This window comes from Myzus persicae, unplaced genomic scaffold (assembly GCF_001856785.1).
Source record: "Myzus persicae strain clone G006 unplaced genomic scaffold, MPER_G0061.0, whole genome shotgun sequence".
NCBI lineage: Eukaryota > Metazoa > Arthropoda > Insecta > Hemiptera > Aphididae > Myzus > Myzus persicae.
In genome coordinates this window covers 31,875-49,102 of record NW_019102538.1, presented here as the reverse complement: position 1 = coordinate 49,102, position 17,228 = coordinate 31,875, and the positions used below count along the sequence as shown (strand labels likewise).

The window sequence follows — 17,228 nt, the reverse complement described above, 5'->3', positions numbered from 1 at the left end:
ATATAATAAAAAATATCATTATTATAAAAAACAATTGTTACAATTTTTTTTCAATTATACAATTTTTGCACGTACGGCGGCATCGAAAATGTTCCTGGTGACTTAGAAGTTTCGATTCCAAATGGTTCCACATTTTGTGATACTTAAACTTGTGATTGTGTTGCTTCATTCGTGTTTTGAATTGTATCAATATTTTTGAACACAGGCGACATATTTATTAGATGCATGATAACATCTTTTTCCCATTAAGAGGACATTACACCCGAGTTTGCTATTTCCGTCTTACAAATGTAAAACATACCAAAAACTGTTTTGCTCGGAAAAGAACAGAGATGATTATACGGTAATACCTAAGAAACGAAATTTTCACTACATTTAGTACCTACTTTGACTGTGAAATACCGTTTTTATTTTTTCGATATCGGAGCTACAAAAATGTTATTCAAGTTTGAAAAACACAAAAATTTTGAATTTTGAAACAATGAGCACTTTTTTGTGTAAGTAAAAAAAAATTTACAATAACAATATTTCACACATAATGTCCTCAACTATATTGTTTATAGAGGAGTCTTAAAATCTTAAGTCTACCCTTCACTATAACCTGAGTGGTTCTCAGTGGTATCAATCTTCACTATGTTGTACATTTGTAAGACCAAAACAACACATGCGGGTGTAGCGTCCTCCTAAGGCTGTTAAAAGCGGGTTATTTTGTCGTGGATTTAGATCAATAAGCGGAAGGAAAAAAATATTTGAACATATTATTCGCTTCTTGGCTGTGTCTTGAAGGAAACGAATACTCATTACTCAATATACTTATTCTGTTATTCAACAGTTCAACAAATCGAAAGTCCATTCCCGACATACACTATAGTAAAGAGAATATAGAATTCCAACATGTTTTCAAAATTAAAATTGGGGTTTTAGCACTGGGTGACTTTTTCATCTGCTTTTTGGGACTTGCATGTTGAAACTTATTTTATCGCAAAATATAGTGACGTTTGACTGCTCATAATATGTACGTTGAGGATTTCTATGAATCTTAGCCTTAGTTTATTTTTAATTACATTAAGCGTTCGGGTAACTCATGCACACTAATGATCAGTTACTATATTATACATAATCAAACATCAATCACGATGGATATAGAAAATTTCCTAAATCTAACCCCTTAAAAATGGTTCGATTTCAATAGCTTTATCGCGTTGAATCCTTTGAACATTTGATTAACTTATTATTTAAGTAATCATTAGTCAACAATTTTCTACGCTGTCCCTCTATCTACCACCGGCCCATCAATATTTATTTATTTTAAATTTTATTTCATTTTTAAAAATAACTTTTTATGTATAATGTGTTACCTACTCTTTGTGAAAAAAACAATCACATAGGTACCTACACAATATAAAGACACCAACTACTTTCCCGTCTATGTGGTTGAAGTAAACTTGAATATAAAATATATTACTAGCAAAGTGAATAGTGACTTCGCATAAACAATCACTTTTTTTCATGAAATAAAAATGGTAAATTCTGTAAATAAATGCTAGCTGACATAAATGTAGCCATTTAGGAACGGTTGAACGGTAAAAACTAATTTAGTTTGTTTTTAAAAATGTTGGAGTATAAAATTGATTTCGTCGATTGTATAAAGACGAGCCACTTTATTCTGCATACTGCATCTGCGATTTAAGTCTACGCGACCACACATGCCTATATAAGAATATAGGACTATAGGTTAGGTGTCATAAAAACAGATTAAAATTAAACGCTTTAAAATTTCGTTTTAATATTTTATCATTCTAATTCAAAACTAAAAAAATGAATACTTCATTATTGTTGTTTACTTTGAAGTACTTAACTATGTTTGAGGTCATATTTCAACTTAAGCTTCTGTTTTCCTATCATGTTAAACATAAACTTGCTTAAAATTCTTAAGATATCTCGACTGTTTAAGTTCTAAGTGTTCCAACACCAACGGAGTTCAAATATAACCGTTGTCTCAAATTATTATGTCTCAATTGGTGTCCCGACAATTGAGCGAAGACAATTGAGCGCTGCGACAATTAAGCGCTTTATAATATTATACTGGAAATAAATGGATGTTTTTTCCACTTTTGTCAATCTATATGGAGACATATTCAAAACACGGGACTTGCCGTAAAATACTGTGAAAATTCCGAGTTTGCATTAAATATTAAAATGCATTAGCATATGTTCCACCAGAGTCTGTTATTTCTGCATTCGAAGACCTATTACAAACTGATTTTTATAAAGAACATGAAACAATATTGACACCTCTCTTAGACTATTTTGAAGACACATGGATAGGTCGTATTAGTCGTAACAGGCAACAAAAATCCCCAAAGTTTCCAAAAAAATTATGGAACTGTTATGGTTTGATTAAAGATGACATACCAAGGACCAACAATGCCATTGAAGGATGGCATAATTCATTTAAATCAATTTTAAATGTAGTTTATCAATTATTTGGAAATTTATCGACGCTTTAAAAAAAGAGGAAAAGTTGAATCGCGAGAGAATTCACCAGTTTATTGTAGGTAATGATCCAAAATGTGGGTCAACCATAAATCATAATATTTAAGATATATTTGTTAAATAAATATGTTTTTATGCGAATGTAGGTATCGCACACATCATCGCAACATTTATTTCGGTCAAACCCCGACTAGTTATATAGTTACTTACATAGTTATAACCTCTACTATTTCAGTTTTGTTGTCAAGGCTACCACAAATGTTTATTTATCATTTAAAGAAGTTATGTTTTTCGTAGCGAAATAATTTTGCATTTTGAAATATTCTCGTTAAACTAAAAATCGTTTCAACACAATACGGCATAAGACACCACAGTTGTAGATCACACGATGTTCAAGTGCTTGAATAAAGTCATGAGCAGCTTTTTTGAGTTGCCGTCGTCGCTGGACAATCGTCATCCAGACACACTCGGTCACGCCTGGCTCGGATCGGCATTTTTGTTTGGCAAAGTTTTCGTGTACGAGCTGCTTCTAATGTGGACCGAGACCATTATGATCTTCACCTGGTTCGGACGTGTCTTCGTCGACGTCTATTGCCTCCGTCCCGCCAGAGCCAATCGTGATTTATCGGAAAAGGTGATGTGGTTTTTGTCAGCAGCCTTCCAGCTCATCTTAATCCTGATGGTCCTAGGCAACTGCTGCTTCATCACGTTCACTTTACTGAAATGCATAAAAGAAGTCGCTATCTGGGTCAACTTGCTCGGAGCCATCACGATGTCGACCTTCAAGTACTGTCGGGTCGTGATCTCATTTGTCGCCACGGTCATGGTTGTTGCACACTCGATGTACGCGTTCCGAGCCGTTGCTCGCTCCATTCGTCGTATGTTTCGGACCTCCGCGCACTGGTTAGAATACCCAGAACAGCACTTCACGACCAACAGCCTAATACGCTGCAGCATTTTCGTCTACGCGATTGTCTGGGCCACCGATATGTTCACATTCATCTATATCCCGGGGTTGGTGATTCTGATGAATTCTTTAATAATATGAGCACCTACAGCCGCCAAGTACCTGTATCCTATTTTTGGTGGGAGCTCCGTTCCTGGTCACTGTCCACTTCAGGTTCATTGTTATTTTTGTTAAGACTTTCGATAAAAACTAGTTAAATATATATATTTCCTGTTGATAAGTTTATAGGGAGTAAGTCTATAAGCATAGATAATTAGTACTCTACTATGTTGGTATAATACTTACAATTCGATATTTTGTTCGATATTCGGCAATCAGTTTGATTTGTTACAGTTATAATACCTTCAAATTAAAAAATACTTTGAACATGTCAATAAATTAAATTTATTTTATAAACATATTGAAGGAACATAGATGTGAAATTACTTAATTTTACCTATTGTAATCAAACCACCACAGATGCATAACATAATAGGCACTTCAGGTTCATTGTTATTTTTGTTAAGACTGTCGATAACTAGTTAAATATATGTGTACATTATTATAATTAATATACATATGATATGTTATCGTCTGTACAATGTGTAGTATAATAAACATTTAAGTTTTCCATTAGACATTTTGTTTGTTTTGAATAAACATGTATTTCCCATTGAAAATAATCTCTGTGGTGGCTTCCACATTTTATTTGTACCTACTCTTTCAAATTCAGCTTGACGAATGTATATTATTTTTACAGTAAACACCGATACAGCTGGGCAGAATTAAGTTAAAAAAAAAATCTAATACTACATTTCCGAAGAATAGTTCCATTTTCATTTATTCATACATATGAATGGAAACCACCCCTAACACTGCTGTTACTCATTGAGTAGTAGGACTAGCACATGAGGTCATTCTAAGCTTTAAACGACACTTTAATAGTATTATAGAATTAATGTAATGATTTTTTTATAAATTTGTTTATAATTTAAATATTTTATATAGACTTACCCATTATTTTTTTAAATTCTATTCTCGTATTTGTCTGTTTACACAATATTGGATACATTATGTATCATACGTATACTCCATTCACCAAGAGAATGTGATTACTTCGTGCATACGATTGGTGCTGAGGATTGAGTTTTTACAGTAAGATACACACGTTTTGTCAACCATATTCTCTCTCCGAACGCAGTGGAGAAGATCTAAAATGCAATTTATTATGGAAAATTTTAAACACTGCAGTAATGTACCTATTTTGCCTATACTATACGCCGGGTAAAACAAATATTAATTTTTTTTTTATTAATTAACCCGAGGCAACATAGGCTGTTAGGTGGCTACTTTTAGTAGGTTTTCAACTGTGAAGGAGGACATGGCTTATTTGTAACACTTGTATGTGTGAAAAGGATTTGTCAATAAGAACCCGGAGTTATCCATCCAGGAAGTAGTGGCACCGGCCGATACTGTCCCTCAGATCATGTTTTGTATCTGAAGCCAGACCGTGCCACACACACATATTATTGTTTTAACTTTTAAATCAGTATAAAATATGTTATTAATATAAATATTTTATATTGAACAGTTGCTACTTCAACCCGTTTATCAGCGTCCAGTATAACATATTGTAATCGGAATTATACTCATGATGATTTTTTTTTTCACAATCATCTCGAAGCGTCTTATAGTATATGTACCTCCTAATCAACTTTTATTTATGAAAATCCTTTTTTTTCAAAAACTTACTTAAAAACATTAGAAAAAAACAATTTTAAAATCTTTAAAAATGATTAATTTTGAAAAAATTTGTATGAAAACTTCTATTTTCAAAAATACTGCATAACACTGTGAAATGTTATGTTTTCACATTTAGATAACTAATGCTAATATGCTAATGTTGGACACTACTTTTTGAAATTGTATGTACCTAATATTTTTTATTTTCTAATGATATGCTCACACATCATTATAGAAATAAAATAAAATGTACCATACTAATAAATAACGGCCAGACTTTCGCACGTATAGAAATTGGAAATATAAAAACCCCAATAAAACAATTGTATGGCAGATAACGGTGACGACTTGAGAGTGCTTCCTTTTTTATACGCTGCCAGAGAAAAGGGTATGGTAAAAAAAGTCCTTGCTGCCGAAGAGAAATCTACCTCTCGGGTGCGCAGTACAGTCCTTTGATTAAGTCCCTTACCACTCTCCGGTCAGCATAACCGTTTCGTCACTTAGACAGTGTATGCGCACCATCCAACATGGTAACAACAAACAACCTCTCTATACCGAATCCTGTGAAGTGTGAGTGACAACTGCAGCCGGCAGGACTCCTTACAACGAGTAATAATCAGTGTGTCTTAATATTTTGAGCAATTCATTTTTGTCACCTTAAAACTTCAACAACGTAACCAGTGGTGTATTGGTAAATATATTTATGGGTATACGCACTAATAAAATTTGTATGCACCCCAAAAATATTTTTAATCGTTACGCTTCGGCGTTTAAACTAACTTCAGTTTTTAAATTTTTTTATTATCAAATATTTAATTTTGGTTATATTACCTATAGGTACGGTATATGGGCATACGGCTATACTGAATTGTCAATAAAATAATATTATAGATACATTACCTATTAACCTATTGGCTATTACTTATATAGTTATATTATATGTTTTTTTCATTAAAATGTATAATAGATAACATTATATCTACTACTTTATTCTTATTAGAATTTAGTAAGCCATATGATACATTGATACCAGAAGCCAAATAGAATTCAACTGAGTATAATATTATTAATTTTTTATACCTCACATTTTTATTTTTTGATATATTCGTTACTTCATTTATCTTTGCTTTCTTCAGTGTGGAGCAAAAAAATTTGTTATTTTTAGGGTAATTTTCGATTCCATTCGTTCATCGGAACTCATCTTAATTCAAATAAACAAACTACAAAAAAAAACAAACTTAAACAAACTACAAGTGTGTAATTATTGCAAGCTATTGTCAATGATGTTACCACAAAATAATGACCGAAGTAATAATATTATTTTAATGACGTACCTACCTTCATGTATAATATTAATGCGTATTTACAATTTCTTGAGCAGGTTTTCGAAATCGAAACGTAATAGCTCGTAGAAGGTATAGCTGTTTATCCTCGTGTTTATCGTATATCTACATATTATTATTTATTTATTTTATCGTATTATCATAATGATATGGACGGTTTTTTCAGTCGAGAAAGGGCGATAAGGACACCACCATGTCTGCAGTATTGATAAACATACAGCTAGGTAAAGGCATTAAAATGATCTACATTTTTAATTTTAATTTTTTTTCTTGGTGGGGTGGGGGGGGGGTTATTTAGATGAAATCTTAGAAATTGCTTTCTATTTTACGGTAAATATTTTTATTGCATATCCCATATCTGATTAGGTTTTGGGGGAGGATAGCTGCACGCTTTTTTATTTTAGTTATCATGTTAAACGCTTTATTGTTTTTTTTTTTAATTGTTGGCGTCAATACTGATGCTATAATATTAAGCCAATGCCACCCTGAAAAGTGTCCATGCATATATTTAGGTATATTTATTATATTTACACTTATCCTTGTCTTCCAAAATCTTTAAATATATTATCTAGTAGGATTAACATGAAATCCGACGTTTGGATATGCAGACATGCAGTGAACATCGCAGCTTATTATAATCATGTTTAATGTTATTAACAATTGTACATTGTTATCGAAAATTCTATGTTCCGACCGGATTCGTGTACTATTTATGTAAATTACCTCGGTTATTGTGAACAGTTGATATACACATCATCAATTCAAGGGCTATTTTAATATTTTATAACTGGTCCGTTTTTAGAGTCTACAAAATAAACTGCCGAAACTGAGCTCGAGCCCTGAAACAGACTTTGGAAAACTTCAAAGTCCTGCAGAGTTGAGAGATGGGAAAGGTCTATGACTTATACAAAAAAGAGTTCAATCTAAATCATAAAATTGTAAACGATATTATGAATACAAAAGTCATGTAAAATGTAAATTAATAAAACCTGTTAACGACGAAACATCATTGAATGACTAATTTTTAATTATTTAAGTAAAAATAATCGTTAATAATGCATTTACATTTTTACTAAATATTTATATTTGTTTTAATTAATATACATATAAATAATTATATCTAAGAGGGGAATACATAATAATTAATTTATATATATAATACATTTCATTATACCCATAGTTAGGTACACGATAATATATACAATAATAATTAATTTAATTTTTTGATATGACAACACAAGTTATATGATATTGATTTCTAGGTATACATTTATTATGAATTTAAGAATTACGATTACCCTATGCCCTATACCTGATGCAACCGCTTCACTTACTTCTTCTTATATTAACTTAACGAGCTTAAAAGACTTCGTAACTCTCCCAGCCTTGCAAATTAGCATAAAGGTCCACACACACTGAAGTGGTAGGCCTGGTAGGGGGCAAACGGACTCATTTTACCGGTACCGCTGCAGTATGTGGGCCTTGGGGACCTTAAATTGTTTACCGTTCACTCGCATAACGCACAACCGGCACGCTGACTTGTACATGTGCTTGCGGGAGCATTCCGCTATTTCTTTTAGACTACAGTCACACACATACACATGATCAATAATTATTAGTTATTAGTTTATTACGCATTCGCGTCTTACAAGATCGGCAATCAGCATGCAATATGCTATATGCATCAATACATGGAAATTGCCTATTTTTTATTCCTTAAAACGGTGACTAAACAGTGCCGCCTAACGATTTTCAATTTCTTTTTTAAGTTCTTAATTGTTTTTTATGCTTAAGACGATGGTGTAAAAATTGTTTTACGGAAACGTTTAAGATGGCATAACCGTTTCAAATTTGCTAAAATAGTACTATTGCGTGTGCGTGCAGCACTCATCACATAAGACATAGGTAACACTATACAGCGAGCGTAATTATACTACGAACCACTTCATTTTAAAGGTGAATTAATAATATAGTTAAGCAGTTGGAGTGTTAGCCCAACTGAATTAGGTACATGTAACATGTTTCATTAATAGGTTAATAAATAAAAACTGTTGTTTCCATAAACAAAATTGTATATTTGCAATCATTGAATTTAAACAAATTTACTTATACATAGTTTGGAACTATTTTGCGGAAAACAGGTAAATCCGTGATTACGAGCAGTTCAGTGCTCTTGCCACTTCTTGGGGTAAAGCCGTAAAGGTTTTTTTCACAAGTGACTGTGTAGTGTATATTCATTAATCCTAAATAAATTATAATTCACGACGAAGGCCATAGCTGATAACTTTACTAATCTATAATAGTATTTGCTGATAATAAACATATTTATCTTATCTACCTTTTGCATATAATCAGTAAACCTTGGCGTAGGCCAACCTAAAAAATGTAAACAAACTTAACACACCGATCAGCTGATTAGGTATTTCAATATTTGTATGTCTCTTTAATTTGGTCTGTGGTATGACTGACGCCTGTGCTGTTTGTTTTGATTATAATTTAATGACGAATAAAAGATTAGTGACTAGTGCGCACAAAAACAACGTAAAAACTGTTGTGATTATTATTTACTGTTTACAAATGAGGAAGAATTTTTAATCAAACCTACATTGAACAAATCCACAGGATTCGATATTCTGTTACTCTGTCGTAAGCACCAAATTATTTGAGCCTTCCAACAACGCTCACCGTAAGCGATACGACTCCAGAGTGTTGTTTGGACCGGGAAAAACAATTGCGCATTTATCAATTTTGACCAAGCGTAGGTAAGACGATGACAACTACTCCAGTAACCCGGATATTTGTTTGACGTGTATGGTTTTTTGTTTCGATAGGATGAGAAGATGGCAACTCTGCTAGAAAATACAAAAGGGATGACAGATTCCGAAACTCATCTGTTGTCTTTCAGCCTCGACAATTTAGAAATCGACCCCACCAGGTAAATATTGTAATTATTGTACAGCTGATTTTCGGGAAATGTCACTGTTTTTGTTTATTTACATACACACATTCATTATTACAAAGGTGGTTAGACACGGCTGGACATAATTTTATTTATCACTTATTGCCTTTCCATTGCAATTCACAAATGTTGATATGTATTTATCTGATTATTGTGTTTACTTTGGTTCATTTAAATAAATGGTTTTGACCTCAGTGTTATTATTATATTATGATTGTTGGGAGGGGGCACCCTCCAAATCAACTTCTTTGTGAAAGTAGAAAATAGATTGGACACATAAATAGAAACATTTATTTTCATTTATTGTCAAGGGTCTGAATTAGCCAATAATCAAAGTATATTTATTTATGTGTATATATTTACTATGTTATTATGTTTTTATGAATTTAACATACAATTATCTAATCCTATTAATACTTGCCTATTTAAATTAAGCTTCTAAACAAAAATAAGAATATGTTTGATTATAAAATGGTTAAATATTTAGGTATGTAGTTGATATATTAATTAGATTTTTATACAAAAATTAATTACATTTTTAGGCCTCATAAATATCCTGGAAACAGTGCGGAAAAGGACAATGATAACAAAGAACTATATCCAACTGGTTGTGTAATATGCCGTTGCATGAATACAAAATCACTAACCTGTGCATATCCTCAAAAACAAAATACTGAATTGTCATCAAAAGATTGTATACTAAGGCCTCCTAAGTTAAACAGAGTAGAGAGATGTAAGCAACAATATGCAGCAGCATCTCCTGTACCTGTCAATCGAAGGTTTAACCGTAAACAATTAAATCGAAAATGGTCAACCGATGATGAATTTCTATCAGAATTATCACTGAACAATAACAACAATAGTAACGAGTGTACTAATGTCATACCATGCACGGATGATGTAACAATTGACGAGTTGGCCAGTTATTTTGAAGATCTAGTACACATTCCTAAAAAAATGTCTGACATGGCTGAACTGATGTACAATTAAACATATACATAAATTATGGATCATTTATTGTTATTCTGTTTTTTTGTCTTTTAGGTAAAACTTTTACTAACTTAAAAAATTATAATAATAACTTGTTGTAATCAATAATATTCAATTGTTATACATAATATTATAACAATTGAATATACTGATTTAAATGTATAGATATGAATTGTTGTCAATGTTTGTTTTTAAAAGCCAAGTCATGTAACAGTATAATTATATAGTCATTTTTTGAATAATCATATGATGTGTACAAGGAAGTAAATTACTTATACTTCATTACTATTCATTATGTAACATACTGATAGTCAAGTGTGTATTCTCAACAATTTTTTACTAAAATAGTTTGGTTGTAAGAATAAAAATTAAATATACATCTTTAATTAGTTTATTCGATGATTAATTTAGAATTAAATTTCTCAAGTACATATAGTTAACTAATTAAAATTATACAAACATTTCATATTTTATTCACATATATTTTCCATTAATTATTTTCTAATTAAATTGTAAAACAAACTGCACATTTAATATACTTAGTAATTAGTACAATGTATTATGTTGTATAAATAAAACCAGCATTTTCAGAATAACAAAATAGTTAAAGAAATTATTTTTCATTAGCCATATACATAAATTTAAATTGTATGTTTTTTAAATTTTATTAAATATAGAAAAAATTTGTATTTATTTTAAATTTTAATAGAGTTACATAAAATGTATTTTACAGAAATTAATAAATATTAGTTATCACCTTAATTATAAATGATTATTGGATATAAAATGTTTGCAAAATACCATGACACGGGTAGAAAGATTTTATTTTATAAATGTAATAATTGATCAAACTTTTCATTGTAATAATTTTTATTTCAATTGACAAAATAAAATGTTATGTTGAAATTTTAGTTTATTATTTTTCTTGTAAAAATATTTTATTTTTTATTCATTTTACATAAATAATTTTTAATCATACTATTAATAAGCTTTAAATTTTTTAGAATTTATTAATATAATGTTGTATACTTTTAATTATAAAACATTGTTTTTATTTTAATTCAAACAACCAAACCAAATTAATTTTAGTCTTATTACCTAAAAGTTATTCTATTTCAAAATTGATATACGTACTTATTATATGTTTTATTTATCTACTAAAATATTTTATTGAGTATTTTTTTTCTGGAGAGGGTAATAATTACTTATTTGTCAAATTAATATGTGTAGGCAATCTTGTGTTAACTTGAATGCATATGATTCTACAGATGATTATTATTTAAATCAATTAAAATTGATTGGTCATGCAAACGTAAATTTTTAAATTAATAAGATTTATTAATTGTTTGTTATAATTTGCTATCTTTTTAAAATAAAAAAATAAAACTATTGACCAATTATATAAGTCATCTTCAGTTATTTAAAATATTGTGAAATGTGTATCATAAATACATTATTCAGTCACAGCTTAATGCCAAGTATTTCATATATTATAATTTATCTTTTTTAGGACATGCTCAATAAAAATCATACAGTACTGTTGTCAGAAATTTATTTAAATAAAATTCAACTAAAAAATATAATTATTTATATAAACAGGCAGTAAAAAAATGCATTGAAGCTCATAAAAAGAAACCAATCAATCACTGACTATTTGAACACCCTATTTTTTGTGCATCACTTTTTGAACCATTTGCACATTTCCCACAACAACCATTGGCTGGTCTATAATTTGGTGTCCAAGCGCCTAAACTGTTATTACTGTAATAATCCATTGGATAACTTTCTTTGCAATTGAAATCGATTTGATTCATGACTACAGCACCCTCATAAGGCGACAGAAATGGTTTTTCAAATGCAGTGCCCCAATCGATAGATAACCGAGGGCACGCAATCTGTATCCAAGCGTCAACTGTGTCTCCAAAAAAAGATAACTTTTGTGGAAATATTTCTGATAAAAGAATAGTCACAGAGTTTTTCAAATGTGATTTCATTTGATCCTAAAAACAAAACAGTACATTACAAACTGACTATTATTACATACATTTACAAACAATAACTACATTTAAATATTAAACATACATGAAAATAATCCAAAACTTTTGTACTTCCTTGTCTTCCTAGAGTGCCTAAAATCAAACCAAACGTTTTGGCATCTTTAGCTCGTTCAATTGCTTTAAGCCGTGTATCTTTCATGACATCATGATCATAGTACTCTCTGGTCAATTTTTTTTCATATGGGTCATACCTAAAATTAATGAGCATGTCACAAACAATATTGTATTAATGCTTATTGAATTTAATATCTTATATAATAATATCTAATTTTATAACTACATAATATGAAAATATGGAATGAAAAATTAAAATAGATAATTTATTTTTCTTATTTTTTTCAATCGGTCTTTATTTTGATTTGAAGTTTCATAGCTTGGCTATTAGTGCTACATGAATTTACATTTTGTTAGAGTTTCAATATTAGTTTAATATTATTTAATAATATAATAGTTAAATATTCTAAGTATTTATTTGAAATTACCTATAAATATCCTTTGCCAGGTACAAGGACTTAAATACTATTTAAAATATAATTTATTGCATATTTATATTATATGACAATAATCATTATCAATTGATCATTAACATTTTTAGTAATAATAATTATTTACTTATGATTTAATTTTATATATTAAAAATTATATTATGTGTTTAACATATTTATTTAAATTCATAATAATTGATGGACCACAAATTGTATAAGCTTAGGAAGAAATACCTAATAATTTTGGATTTAATTTGAAATGTCAAAAAATATGTCATTATAAAAAAAAATTAAACAAATCTAGCCATACTTGTTTACCTGTATGCAGCAAGTTCAGGATTAGCTATCATTATAGATTCTAAATGGAAACGACCATCACCTAGATAAATCAAACAATCGGCATCTGAAACCTTGGGTGAGGTACATCCCAAAATTTCTCCGGGTGACAGTGGTTTTTCTTGAGGAACTTTTACACAATAACTAAATAGAAAAATTGTGAAAATAGAAAAATCTTGTCCGTATTTACAAAGTGTCAATTAGAACGACAATCATAACGTTCAGCTACTAACCCGTCTGTTTTCAATTTATTAATCAATCCTTGCAAAGTGGTGACAAACTGAACAGTGCTTACAAACAATAGTCTCTGTTGTTTTGTAAAGTTCAATTTCACAGTTTCAATGAGGTGAATAGCATCAATCTTGATGTCAACAAAAACATAAAGCACTTTGACCCCTTCAGTTTGATCGACAGGAATGAGGCAACTGTGGCCATAGTGTACTAAAAGGTCGACACCAAGCGCTTTGGCTGTGAAATCGTCAACACAACATGCGCCATAAGTAACATCGCCCATAATTACCGTGTCTGCACCAGTGAACCTTTCAATAATGTCACACAACTGTACAGCAAACATGGTCAGGCCTTCAGGCATTTGCAATGCAACGCGTTTGGCTTGCATTTGACGTAGTCGCCATATGGTCTTCGGCAATTCAAAGTTGTAGTTAGGTGGTAACGATTGTATAGCGGCGATCAGCTCAGGATCATTGGTAATCTCATCGGGTATTTTGTTCAGCACTTTGGCTGATGGTCTGAACACCTTCCGTTCGGTTTTAGCCTTTACGACAACGGCATCAGACATGATCAATGATTCAATTAATATGCAGATGCGTCATAAAAGTAAACCATCTATGTCCATATTCGTTCGTAAATACTTAAGAACATAAATATTTAAAAATGATAATATTAACTCATTCAAATTCAACTCTTTTGAATATCAAATAAATCATTAAATTCTTTGAATATTTTAACAATGTGCACAATTAGTGAACAACTTACTTAATAATATATTATCCGATTACTGATTATCCAATATCGGTATCATAATTATGAATATTCGAAGATTAGAGATGAGGATCTAACTCCGAAATAAAATATGGACCGACTAGAGTTAGAGACGCAAGGTTATTCTGCCACCAGGAGCGTGTCGTTCGATAGAAGGGCTACATTCTTTTTGACTTTTTGAATTTTAATTAAATATGATGAATTATTATTCATTACCTATTTACCTCCATGTGTTAAAGTTGCTAAAGTACACCTAAATGTACAGTTAAAATTCAAAAGGTTTTGAGTATTAAAAAAGTTAAAAATATTCTGTAGTGACTACGAGTCAAAATACTAACTTTACTAACGCCAAAATATGATAATGATAAATAATATATAATACATTAATACATATAGGTAATTGATAAGTAAAACATATATAACATACTATATGGGTATATAAATTATACAAAAATTGAAGTTTTGATACTTTTCTACTGTATTTGGTCTTTTCCTTTTTTATAGTTTCATTATAGTTAGAATGTTTTACAACAAAATGCATACGCATTGTAATAAAAAACATACAATACTTTTTGTCAAATATTTATTGTGTTCTTCACAATTAACAACATGGCAACTAAAGCAACACTTTGGGAGAGTGTATTCTAAATGATGCGACATGCCACAAATAATTAAATAAGAAAAGGCTATTTTAGAAATTTATTTTTGACCCATCCCTTTTGTTTAATGATCACTATTTTCAAATCCAAAATAAAGCCTCTTCAATGCCAGGCTTCATAAATCGCAGCTGTAAAGACTTCATCAATCCTTTAGCGTTAAAATCGCTATACTGTTCCTTTGTTAGATCATTACTCGATTATGGATCTACCGTGTAGTATCCACAGTGGTGCATTTAGACATTAAGCGCCCTGGGGCAACATTCTAACCCTTCCCCCCACCCCCAAAGAAGTATACATTTAATATAAATATGTTTTTGGATAATAAATATAAATATATTTAAAACAATTATAAATACACTTCAACAAATAATACTTAAAAACTGTTTCATATTTTTCTTCGTGCACGATCTTGAGCAAATTTCTGAATAATATCATCATAATTTATTGTTGTAGTGATATCAGATTCAATATTCATAATCGCTAATGCAGATAGTCTTTCTTCACCTATGTTTGACCTTAAGTAAGATTTAATGCGTTTTAGGGCTGAAAATGATCTCTCAGTAGAACAGTTAGTAACTGGAGTACATAATAATATTCGTAAGGCAATATCCACATAAGGAAAGATCCTTCAAATCATTTTTTCTTATAAACATTAACATGTCTTGAATACTTTGAGGAGAATTGGAAATAGATTTTAAATAACTACCAAAATGAATACATTCGTTAGAAAATGAAGTTCCCAAATCTGTTTTGTATTAATTTCTTAAAAGCTTGACAGATAATCTTATGTCTGCTGCTGTCATTTTAGTTAAATTAAAAAAAAAGTAATAATTTTTTTAATTGTCATCATAAGCAATTTTTCTTTTTAACAATTCTGACTTCAATTGATCTAATATAAAAAAATATGTATTTACCTTAAAACTTTAAAATCAGTGACAATATTTTGTGTTGAACTGTCATCACTAAATTTTTTAATTTTTTTTTGTCGTTTTTGAGTATTTCTGAAGTTTACAATACCACATTTTTCAATAGCATTTTTTTTAAAATTTTCATAGTCTTTGTCCGTACGAATATCACTATCATAATTAATTAATGATTGAAAAAGCTCAACAACAACACTTAAAAATCAATATTTACACTTTGAAGTTTTATGCTAACTGTATTAAATCTATGTAATATGTCTCCCCAAAAAATTGACCAGAAAGATGTTTCTAATGATCTAAGTATTTTAAGTATACCATTTGCTTCACATCGAATAGTGGGCTTTTCTTTTTCATTTTCTCCAATCTTAATCAAGGCATTTTCAATAGACGACCAATTTTTATTCAATGAATAACACGCATCATCTCTTGCAGACCACCTCGTATCTGACAATCTTTTGATTGAAGAATTTAAAATCTTTCAACAATAAGTCGATGCTGAAAAGAATGAGTACAAGTTTTGAAGAAAGTTAAAAAAATGAATAGCTTTGTACAACAGCTGGCTGCATTTTGTCCCACCAAATTTAATGGATGGGCCGAGCAGGGAACAAACTTAGCCAATGGATTTATCAGTTTTATTCTAGCTTGTAATCCAGAGTAACAACTCGACATGTTACTTGCATTGTCGTATGACTGTCCCCTTAAATAGTTAAGATTCAAATTGTACTTTTTAAGAGTTGATATCACTGCTTCAGCCACATTTTCTGATTTATGCCCAACATTATCCATAAATCGGTCGACGATCGAGAAAATATTTATGAATATTGTGCTATTTTTAAGTTGTACTTAAAAGGGTATTTTTTTAATTTTTTTTAAAAGGTACATGAAACTTTTGAAGTTTAGCTAGTATTATATTTTATAGACGCAATAATACAATTTTAATGCATTTTTTTGGCAAAAACTAATTCAACCTACTGTATTTGAACACTTACCTATTAGTATAACAACGGTTATGTTGCCTAAAGCTACTACGGAATATTTAATTTGCATACTAAATATTTACTCAGGTGATAAAAATAAATAAATATTAAATACCAATGAAGTAGGAAAATAAATGCAAGTAGTATAAAGTAAAAACTACTTATTAGAAACCCGGTTTTAAATTTTTAATACATAGCTTTAAAAATTGAAAATATTTTTTAAAAACTATTCTAACATCTTAAAAGGTATATTGTTCTGAAAAGAACATTTTTTCCGATTTTAATTTTTATTCTGGGTATTGTTTTTCCATT

The 17,228-nt window shown here is 30.1% G+C and overlaps 3 protein-coding genes across 4 annotated transcripts; 1 reads left to right on the top strand and 2 right to left on the bottom strand.

The window, feature by feature from the left end:
- The first annotated feature begins 8,955 nt into the window (after window positions 1–8,955).
- Window positions 8,956–11,344, top strand: LOC111032480. Of its 2 annotated transcripts, none has more exons than XM_022312840.1 (3): window positions 8,956–9,286; window positions 9,360–9,463; window positions 10,030–11,344. In XM_022312840.1, exons 2-3 carry the CDS (start codon window positions 9,369–9,371, stop codon window positions 10,475–10,477), a joined length of 543 nt encoding a protein of 180 aa, XP_022168532.1. In that variant the 5' UTR covers window positions 8,956–9,286; window positions 9,360–9,368; the 3' UTR covers window positions 10,478–11,344. The 2 variants fall into 2 exon arrangements, with proteins under 2 accessions (XP_022168532.1, XP_022168531.1); XM_022312839.1 differs by having other exon boundaries at window positions 8,958–9,290; window positions 10,030–11,342.
- A 667-nt stretch (window positions 11,345–12,011) lies between these two features.
- Window positions 12,012–14,400, bottom strand: LOC111032479 (2-(3-amino-3-carboxypropyl)histidine synthase subunit 1). The gene is made up of 4 exons (XM_022312838.1): window positions 13,589–14,400; window positions 13,338–13,499; window positions 12,560–12,725; window positions 12,012–12,477 (listed from the first exon to the last, which is right to left on the bottom strand). Exons 1-4 carry the CDS (start codon window positions 14,152–14,154, stop codon window positions 12,121–12,123), a joined length of 1,251 nt encoding a protein of 416 aa, XP_022168530.1. The 5' UTR covers window positions 14,155–14,400; the 3' UTR covers window positions 12,012–12,120.
- Window positions 14,401–15,401: 1,001 nt separating this feature from the next.
- On the bottom strand, window positions 15,402–16,608 carry LOC111032465. Its single transcript, XM_022312813.1, has 4 exons — window positions 16,516–16,608; window positions 16,215–16,414; window positions 15,931–16,134; window positions 15,402–15,642 (listed from the first exon to the last, which is right to left on the bottom strand). The coding sequence occupies exons 1-4, from the start codon at window positions 16,606–16,608 to the stop codon at window positions 15,402–15,404; spliced, it is 738 nt and encodes a 245-aa protein (XP_022168505.1).
- Window positions 16,609–17,228: the final 620 nt, after the last annotated feature.